Genomic DNA, 11,048 nt, shown 5'->3' with positions numbered 1-11,048 from the left:
AACAAAGCAACACGTGAAACATTAGGGCTATATTTACACAGGCTTAGCAAACTAACACACCTGGAGGAGACAAACAATTGCAAATCAACCAGAAAACCATAAAAGGACCAGGCAGGGCCATGCATTGACATTTTGAGGGGCAGTGGCCCAAACCAAAAAAGGGGCTCTGGTTGTTGACTCTGAGGTATAACATCTTATCACAGAGAAGGAATAACAAACCTTTTACAATCAGCAAGATACAATTACTGCTTATTTATGGTGTTGTAATTACTATTCCATTCAAATAACTGAATGTATATCTTTCTTCTTATCACACTCTAGCATATCCCTTTACTGTCAGCCAGTGTATATCATAATGTACTCTCTTAAAAATTGTTTGTTAAATGTGTGCTGAATGTAAACTCCTCTTAGGAATTTCACCATTTGTGAATTTATCTAAGAATATTCTTAAGTAAATCTATTCGATGATTGGTCCATGCTTATTTCATCATTAAAAATCTTGTTTGTGGCACACAAATGTGTTGTGAATCATCTCTATAATACACTTCACTTATATATAGTACACTTAGTACACAAATAACGACTAAGATGTTTGATGATAACTAACTTTGGTAACGTGTTTTTTTTAAACTCTTAAGTCAATTATTAGCAGTGTTCTTGTGAGTAATTCTCAGAGGCTTGATAACAGGCTCTGAACTTGTTTAATATTTGACAGAAAGAACATTTATTCTACAAATTGCTTTAGGTTATGGACAATGGTTCAGGGAATGGGATGTAGTGTTTTAGAGGTTCGGCAAAACTGTAACCTTGAGACCAAGTGCGCAAAACTGTGAGCACATTATCTGCTTTACACTTTGCAACTGTAAAACATAATGTTCTCTACAATAGACACATCATTCATTGGCATTTAAATGTCACGATCGTTTTCCGATTACTTACACCCAATGACCATGTGTGAAAACACTTACACATAATCCGTTATGTTCATCAGTTTATATTTAGGTGCACCCGCTTCGAATGTTATCACTCGATTGAATGGGCGTTATTAGTGGTTATCAGCCCATAGGTATGGGCCAGGAGGGTCCTGCTGCGCCTACTGGTAGGCTCAGAAGGCTGTTATCATCCATCCACATGGTTAATCACCGATACGAATCCTACTGGTAGGCTCAGAAGGCTGTCATCATCCATCCACATGGTTAATCACCGATACGAATACAAGCGAAGACTCCAGATCCAATCTCTGAGGAATCCAGCTCGCCGGTAATCGCAAAGCTATGGATGACGCGGATGACGCAGCAAAGTTGCGATATATTTCCCGCGTTATATTTTCAGGTAAGACCATTCGAATGATAAAACCGAGCATTAAACTGTTATTTATTAGTCAATAAGGGGAAACAATACATACAATGTCTTTTAATGTTGCGTGACAGGAGTGTTGACATGAGAGAACCGTTTTGCAATTGTGTTTGGAAACCATATATATTGCGTTATTAGCCTATCGTTACATTACATGCTTTATGCAATGATTAACGTTGCTATTAAGCATGTTTTACGTCTGAAACGACTGGGAAAATATAGTTTACTAGTTAAACGCAAAGTTAGCCTGCAAAAAGGACTTTTCCCACACTGTGTAGTTCGAGGCTTATTCACGTATTCTATCTATCTATCTATCTATCTATCTATCTATCTATCTATCTATCTATCTATCTATCTATCTATCTATCTATCTATCTATCTATCTATCTATCTATCTATCTATCTATCTATCTATCTATCTATCTATCGTGTCTGTCTGTGTGTCTGTCTATCTATCTATCTATCTATCTATCTATCTATCTATCTATCTATCTATCTATCTATCTGTCTGTCTGTCTGTCTGTCTGTCTGTCTGTCTGTCTGTCTGTCTGTCTGTCTGTCTGTCTGTCTGTCTATCTATCTTGTCTGTCTGTATATCATCTATCTATCTATCTATCTATCTATCTATCTATCTATCTATCTATCTATCTATCTATCTATCTATCTATCTATCTATCTATCTATCTATCTATCTATCTATCTATCTATCTATCTATCTATCTATCTATCTATCTTGTCTGTCTGTATATCATCTATCTATCTATCTATCTATCTATCTATCTATCTATCTATCTATCTATCTATCTATCTATCTATCTATCTATCTATCTATCTATCTATCTTGTCTGTCTGTATATCTGTCTGTGTGTCTGTCTGTATATCTGTCTGTGTATCTGTCTGTGTGTCTGTCTATTTATCTGTCTATCTATCTATCTATCTATCTATCTATCTATCTATCTATCTATCTATCTATCTATCTATCTATCTATCTATCTATCTATCTATCTATCTATCTATCTATCTATCTATCTATCTATCTATCTCACTATCTATCTATCTATCTATCTATCTTGTATATCTGTATATCTGTCTGTGTGTCTGTCTATCTATCTGTCTATCTATCTATCTATCTATCTATCTATCTATCTATCTATCTATCTATCTATCTATCTATCTATCTATCTATCTATCTATCTATCTATCTATCTATCTATCTATCTATCTATCTATCTATCTATCTATCTATCTATCTATCTTGTATATCTGTATATCTGTCTGTGTGTCTGTCTATTTATCTGTCTATCTATCTATCTATCTATCTATCTATCTATCTATCTATCTATCTATCTATCTATCTATCTATCTATCTATCTATCTATCTATCTATCTATCTATCTATCTATCTATCTATCTATCTATCTATCTATCTATCTTGTCTGTATATCTGTCTGTGTGTCTATCTATCTATCTATCTATCTATCTATCTATCTATCTATCTATCTATCTATCTATCTATCTATCTATCTATCTATCTATCTATCTATCTATCTATCTATCTATCTATCTATCTATCTATCTATCTATCTATCTATCTATTTATCTATCTATCTATCTATTTATCTATCTGTCTGTCTGTCTGTCTGTCTGTCTGTCTGTCTGTCTATCTATCTTGTCTGTCTGTCTGTCTGTCTGTTTGTTTATCTATCGACTCTGTCTGTGTATCTAGCGATCTGTCTGTCTGTGTGTGTATCCATCATCACCATCGAATGTAAAATAAAGGGTATATCTCCTATAAATCTAATCCATCTGACTATATATCTATTTGTTTGTCTGTCTGTCTGTCTATCTATCTATGGCACCAAATACATATCCCTCATCTGCATCCCTTGTTCACTGATGTGTTTCTGTCTTTTAGGCTGTGATAAGAATTTCGGGATGCACTTTGCTTTGTAATAATTGCCAAATATTTTGATTTCAGATATGGGAAAAGCAGTGAAAACCACGCGTTTTAGAAGCGTTAAGATTAAGGTGGTGAGGAGACGTATCGCTGGGCCTGCAAAGGTTTCTTACCTTAGTCAAGGTCTTCCCCAGCCCAACTCCAAACAGCCCCACCCTTCCGACCCTTACATGTCAACTACATCTAGCCAGGCTGAACCAGATGATGTAGCACCGAGCTGTAGTTCTGAGACTGCCTACAGTAAGGCTAAGAAGAGAGAGCTTCATGCTTGGGATGCAGTCAAGGACGACATGCTTAAGGTGTCGTTTGAATGTTCAGCACCTATAACTACCCAGTGTGTTGTCTGCCAAAGTCATGGTGATTATAGGTGCATTGAGTGCAGCACCACTGCAGTGTTTTGTGAGGCTTGTCTGAAGAACACTCACAGAAATTCACTCCATCTTTCTGAAAAGTGGAATGTAAGTCCACTTTTACAGTCATACATACAAACAGCAATTTCAACAGATTCATTAAATAATTCAAATTGGTTTAGCACTATGTAGTATCAACTGTTAGTTTCACAAGTTTGTTGTTTTAAAAACATTGTTAGAGCTATCAATATATTTCTTACAGAATGACTACTATGAACCATCCTCCCTGGGGTTATTCCTTTGTTTACCTGAAGGCCATGACACCCATGCTGTGTACACAAAGGACATGAAGGTCATTGTCAGCACAGGTTTGTAATTTTACTGGATACAAAATCTTACAGTTTTTCTCAGTCGCTTTGTTACATCTCTTGAATCATCCTCGACATTGCAAAGTGCAAGTGTATTTCTCAAAACTATTCATACAAATAGCAAAATGCCATGAATTACCTGCAAAAGCCAGTCTCTTGCTCGAAATCCTTAGTTCATATCTCATAAAAGTAAATATCTCTGTCAATGATCATGTCAGTGCCATCAGAATGACAAGTCCTTCTGTCATTGTGTATAGATAAGACAGTCAAATTGCTTAGTCATGTTGTCAATGTAACCATATACTCTTGAGGGATGTTCTGATGGAAACTATGTCTAAAGTGTTGATGAAAATTGCTGTAAATTGTAGGATACATATTAGTGTTTGATTACCAGATACTGGACAAGATTCTCATTTACACGTTTACTGTTTGCACTGTAATTTGTTGACTGACCTTGTCATTGCGATACAGAAAGAAAAAGACAGCACTGCATAGCAGAGCGCTTGGGTTGAATTCGTTCTCATCCTAAACTGAGAGCTTGTTCGTAAATGCATTCACCTTCACTATTTCTCTCAAAAATGATGATCATGTTGGTAAGTACACCGTGTATCCTTAAATTATTTTTACAACACCGGCAAAGATCGTTTAGTTCTTTTGACAACTACGCGTCGCTCGTCTCTAACTCCGTTGCTCTGATCGGTTGTAGGTCTATCCAGTTGAGTGCAGAGGCATTCAGACTCATATTCTGACTAGAATCTGAGTATGATGACATCAGGCTAGAGAAAAACTGTAATGTATTGTAATGTATTTTATTTTCTTGACAGGTTAAGAAATGCAATCCTCCTATTACATGTGAAGTAATGATTTCCTACAAGGAATTAATCAAATTTGTGGTCTAAATTTGAAAACAAGTTTTCTTCTGATTCCAATAATAACAAACATTAAGTTATAGGTGACACACTCAAGTGATTTAGTCTATGCTGATATGCTCTCTTTTTTCTATGCTCTATAGTAGTACTTGGTTATGGTTTTATTTTATTTCCCTCTTTTTATTTGTCAGGACGGCTCTGCACTGTCACAGTCAATATGTGTGTGTGTGAACCAGAATCCTGCACTCTGCTAAGGTATGGGCTCTGGCCAGCAACAGCCGACAAGCCCCAGACAGCCTTCTCCATTCCTCTGCTAGAGCTTTTTGTTTGTCTGTCACTGGAGTGTCAGGTTTCTGTTGAGGGTTTTTGCAACACCCTGCGCTGGAAAAATAACCTCACACTTGCAGAGGTAAGTCAGTTTGTAGAAGTCAGTTTGAAGTCTTGTCTGTGAAGTGAACATTTCTGTTACTTTCATGTAAGACTGGATGTGAAAATTACACCTTTAATTGTACTGCATCATTGATCATCACAACTAAAAGTAATCATCTAGGATTGTACATTTGCATGCAAAAGTATTGTTGATATTTTCTATAAAATAACTTCTGAGTGAACCACCATCACCAGGTGTAAGTATACGAAACAGTAATGTTTTCTCTGACTGCTGCTTATGCCCTAGGTTAACACACTCTACAGAGCCCTGGTGGGAGAATCCATATCTCAGTTTAGGCATCACCACTTCCGACAAAGAAGTTTGGTAGATATTTGCCCACAATTAGATGATGGGACCATATGCCCAGCATGTCCGAAGGTTGGTTCTAGTTCCAGTGTGGTTTCTTGTTTGATTAACCTGATTGCTGCAGATACAAACCAGGATTAATGTAAGTGTTTGTTTTCTAGGCTGATGGAGATAGGATTGTGACATTGGATGCCAACTTTGGCCTTGTGAGGAAACAAAGCTCAGGTACAAGTGCGGTTGAGCCATTACATGGAACCCGCATGTTTGTTGATGAAGAGGATGTAGAGGAATACCTGCTGTCACATCTTGACAGCTCAAAGCCTCACGAGGTTAGTCATAGTTGCAGAATTTCATGGACTGAGTCCATGAAATATTAATTTAACTAAAGATCATTATTCCTCCCATAAATCTGTTTTCCTTAAATGTTTAGGACTGCAGTAACTTCAAGGCTGGCAATGTGCTAAGGTCACAAAAACAAGCAAAGAAACTGAAACAAGAGTGGCCGATGCAGCTCTTGGTATCAATTTGCAGCCTACTTTTGTCATTCCTTCCTTAAAGAAGGATTTCAGGGTTTCCTTTTGATTAGGACTGATGTGAGTTCTCTCTTGTTGAATAAAAACCAAGAAAGAAAAAGCTAGTCAGTAATATATAAATAATAATAAAAAGACAGTGTTGCAGATCATACCATCGTTCTCAGGCACACTTGCCTGTACTTCTAGATTAGCAACTGTAAGGCTTACCTCTCTGGGCCATCTTCAAACTGGAAATTGATGCTGTAAAGGGTAAAGAGATATTAATATATATATATATATATATATAGATATATAGATAGATAGATAGATAGATAGACAGACAGACAGACAGACAGACAGACATAGATAGATAGATAGATAGATAGATAGATAGATAGATAGATAGATAGATAGATAGATAGATAGATAGATAGATAGATAGATAGATAGATAGATAGATAGATAGATAGATAGATAGATAGATAGATAGATAGATAGATAGATAGACAGATATACAGACAGACAAGATAGATAGATACACAGATAAATAGACAGACACACAGACAGACAAGATAGATAGATAGATAGATAGATAGATAGATAGATAGATAGATAGATAGATAGATAGATAGATAGATAGATAGATAGATAGATAGATAGACACACAGACAGATATACAGACAAGATAGATAGATAGATAGATAGATAGATAGATAGATAGATAGATAGATAGATAGATAGATAGATAGATAGATAGATAGATAGATAGATAGATAGATAGATAGACAGATAAATAGACAGACACACAGACAGATATACAAGATAGATAGATAGATAGATAGATAGATAGATAGATAGATAGATAGATAGATAGATAGATAGATAGATAGATAGATAGATAGATAGATAGATAGATAGATAGATAGATAGATAGATAGATAGATAGATAGATAGATAGATAGATAGACAGACACACAGACAGATATACAGATATACAAGATAGATAGATAGATAGATAGATAGATAGATAGATAGATAGATAGATAGATAGATAGATAGATAGATAGATAGATAGATAGATAGATAGATAGATAGATAGATAGATAGACAGATAAATAGACAGACACACAGACAGATACACAGACAGATATACAGACAGACAAGATAGATAGATAGATAGATAGATAGATAGATAGATAGATAGATAGATAGATAGATAGATAGATAGATAGATAGATAGATAGATAGATAGATAGATAGATAGATAGATAGATAGATAGATAGATAGATAGATAGATAGATGATATACAGACAGACAAGATAGATAGATAGATAGATAGATAGATGATATACAGACAGACAAGATAGATAGATAGACAGACAGACAGACAGACAGACAGACAGACAGATAGATAGATAGATAGATAGATAGATAGATAGATAGATAGATAGATAGATAGATAGATAGATAGATAGATAGACACGATAGATAGATAGATAGATAGATAGATAGATAGATAGATAGATAGATAGATAGATAGATAGATAGATAGATAGATAGATAGATAGATAGATAGATAGATAGATAGAATACGTGAATAAGCCTCGAACTACACAGTGTGGGAAAAGTCCTTTTTGCAGGCTAACTTTGCGTTTAACTAGTAAACTATATTTTCCCAGTCGTTTCAGACGTAAAACATGCTTAATAGCAACGTTAATCATTGCATAAAGCATGTAATGTAACGATAGGCTAATAACGCAATATATATGGTTTCCAAACACAATTGCAAAACGGTTCTCTCATGTCAACACTCCTGTCACGCAACATTAAAAGACATTGTATGTATTGTTTCCCCTTATTGACTAATAAATAACAGTTTAATGCTCGGTTTTATCATTCGAATGGTCTTACCTGAAAATATAACGCGGGAAATATATCGCAACTTTGCTGCGTCATCCGCGTCATCCATAGCTTTGCGATTACCGGCGAGCTGGATTCCTCAGAGATTGGATCTGGAGTCTTCGCTTGTATTCGTATCGGTGATTAACCATGTGGATGGATGATGACAGCCTTCTGAGCCTACCAGTAGGATTCGTATCGGTGATTAACCATGTGGATGGATGATAACAGCCTTCTGAGCCTACCAGTAGGCGCAGCAGGACCCTCCTGGCCCATACCTATGGGCTGATAACCACTAATAACGCCCATTCAATCGAGTGATATCATGGCATCCAGGCTTTAAAACAGTTTTGTTAAATTATTAATTTGTATTATAATTATAAACTATAGAATTTGTAATAGTATCGCAAACATTTAGAAAATATGAAACAGCCTCTATACAAGTGATTTATTAACATTAAATGTAAGTAATAATAGCAACATTTTTAATAAATATTTCTGCTAAAACACTATATTACTTCCCTGTTAGTAGCTGCAAGGTACATGTGAGAGTGCTGTGACAAACTCCACTCCACTGTACACCGAACAAGCAAAAGACACATTACAGTAGTGTTTTACTACTTGTTTTCAGATCCGTGTGTAGTTTTGCATGTATATGGCCAGGGGTGTAGCACCAAATTTTGGGCCCTGGGTACAAACCATCTTGCTGGGCCCCCGTACCATGTATGTGTATGTATAGAAAACTGACTTCTAAGGCCCCCCCCCCCCCCCCCCCCCCTATGGCTAATAATATTATTGTGTTTGTGTAGATTTGTAGAAAAGTTTAAATGGTTTTGGATGATGTTTGCTTTTGCAAGATATGTGTGACATTTTGCATGATGTGTGGATGTTATGTGGGTTCGCATGTAGAGTTTTAAGAAATGGAACAAATTTAGGTGAAAGCCATTTTAAAAACCTTTAATACACATGTAGAATACGCAAGAAAAATGCTAACTACATTTGAAGACTTCAGATGCAAAGGCCTCTCAGTCCGTCTGACGGTTTTCTTTAAAATAAGCATTTTTGTTAGACTTCTATGTGCTGGGCTGAGGCTGGGATTTATCGGGTTTGAAGTGAAAGTATTTTATGAATGTATACTATATGTGGAGAGCATTCACTCTGTATTGTTATCTCATGTTTGACTGAAGTGGCTTTTAGAGGCTTTTGCATTTTAACTCTTCACTTCCAGTACAGACAAGAACCAACAATGAATTTAACAGAGCAAGCGGTAATAAAACATAGGAGAAAACGAGGGAACTTAGGCCCGTCCACACAGAGACACGTTTAGCTGTATAAATTTAGTACCGTATCAGCGTTTCGTCCACACGGATCCGGCGTTTTGCAAGCATGTATCTGATATTTTCTGAAACCGGGTTCCAGAGTGGATAAATCTGAAAACGACATTCTTGCATTTTCGTGTGTACAACCAATCCGTATATTTTGTGAAACAGTGATGTCATCACACTACGTCCGGCATAGTGAAAGACTTAAGGGATACAACTTTGGGCACTGGGCATGCGCACATCAATATTGCTTCATTTAATTAATGTATTTGCATTTTTGTAAGGGTAGGTTTAGGGTTGGGGTAGGTATAGTTGTTAATAAAAAATCTGTTAAGTAGCAAATGTATTTATTGTTATTTTATCTTTAGACTTTTGCCTCACCTCCAACCACTGCTATGAGAACGCAACACAACTCAACGCTGTGAGAAAAGGCTATAAATGACGTGGTTTACTCCTCACGTGCGTTATTACTACTTGAGCCGGACTCTTTGTTTATGTATACAGACGTGACCTAATGAAGTAAAGGCATGCTTCCACCAGCACCACTTAAATTATAACATATTATTACAAGCTTACTTTTATGAATGGGGCAAAGGAAGGAGATAGTTTTGAATACCGACTTGTGTACTTGCTATAAAATAGTTTTTGGATAATTTTTAACCCAAAAATGTTTTGCAGCTGCAGCTTTAATGGAGGAATAACAAATGGGGAGTAATGCTGCATTCCAGGCAACCTGTAACCCATGTTTTTCCAACCTTCTACCTGTGACAGTGCACTGGAACGGCAGTCAAACCCATGACCTTCTACCCGTGAACTCATACTAGATCGATGTACTCCCAGTTACGTGCTCTGATGTTGCATGGCCCGCGGAAAAACAAAGGCAGCCCTATGGATATACAAATAACGTAAAATAAAAGGTATAACAGCTTCTCTTTGCCGTTTGTGCCGTTTTTTCCTCCTCTGTTTCCCTCAAATAAACAAGGAGTAAGCACCTTTGAAAATAGAAATTATTATAAATTAGAATAAGCCCCATCCAGTCCACCATGCTCTGTTTATATCTAGCTACCACAATTCCTTGTGCTCAGGCAGTTTGGTATGACTTTGCCTGGAATGCCACAAAGTCATGAGTTGTGGTTTGAAGTTGTAACTCACGGGGCTCAAAAACCTGCCTGGAGATCAGCATTAATAACAGGAAATAATGGGGAATTAATAATAATAATTAAAAAATAATAATTAAAATTTGGGGCAAACATTTTTTATAACAGTCTTATAACTGATATTGCAGTTTTGTTTCTGACATCAGTTTTGAACAAATTGGTTAAAGTCAAAACTTCCAAAAAGTTAAAAGCACCATCCAAACGACATCTTTTCTCTTTATGACATGTCTCAGCGGAGAGAAAGAGTGGGGCTAAATATCCTCCACAACTGGGCCCATATTTTTAAAGCTTCTCAAAGTGCTATTTTGTAACAGATGGTTAGTAAACTATGAGGTGGAACATCATGACACATAAACAGCTCAGTCACCGAACATACTTTTATTTCTCATTCTCCTATACATCACTCTCTAGAGGCTTTAATGAACAGGTGTGCCCTCTAGTGTCACATAGGTTACACTACATCCCCCCTTTTAGTCTCAACACCCGTTTTTACTATTCTGTATACTTATATTCACATAGTT

The 11,048-nt window shown here is 36.2% G+C and overlaps 1 protein-coding gene across 1 annotated transcript; it reads left to right on the top strand.

Moving 5' to 3' along the window:
• The first annotated feature begins 1,093 nt into the window (after window positions 1-1,093).
• Window positions 1,094-10,183, top strand: LOC137041838 (uncharacterized). The gene is made up of 8 exons (XM_067418510.1): window positions 1,094-1,332; window positions 3,335-3,771; window positions 3,926-4,031; window positions 5,092-5,309; window positions 5,577-5,708; window positions 5,798-5,965; window positions 6,067-6,153; window positions 10,142-10,183. The coding sequence occupies exons 1-8, from the start codon at window positions 1,275-1,277 to the stop codon at window positions 10,181-10,183; spliced, it is 1,248 nt and encodes a 415-aa protein (XP_067274611.1). The 5' UTR covers window positions 1,094-1,274.
• Window positions 10,184-11,048: the final 865 nt, after the last annotated feature.

The sequence above is a fragment of the Pseudorasbora parva genome, chromosome 15, assembly GCF_024679245.1.
Source record: "Pseudorasbora parva isolate DD20220531a chromosome 15, ASM2467924v1, whole genome shotgun sequence".
NCBI lineage: Eukaryota > Metazoa > Chordata > Actinopteri > Cypriniformes > Gobionidae > Pseudorasbora > Pseudorasbora parva.
Note: the sequence above shows the minus strand (reverse complement) of the source record. Positions and strands in the feature narration are given on the sequence as shown.

Coding starts and splice junctions, on each gene's coding strand:
- LOC137041838 (XM_067418510.1), top strand. CDS start 1,275: ATGGATGACGCGGATGACGCAGCAAAGTTGCGATATATTTCCCGCGTT. Junction 1,333..3,334: donor TTCCCGCGTTATATTTTCAG/GTAAGACCATTC, acceptor TTTTGATTTCAG/ATATGGGAAAAGCAGTGAAA. Junction 5,709..5,797: donor TATGCCCAGCATGTCCGAAG/GTTGGTTCTAGT, acceptor TTTGTTTTCTAG/GCTGATGGAGATAGGATTGT.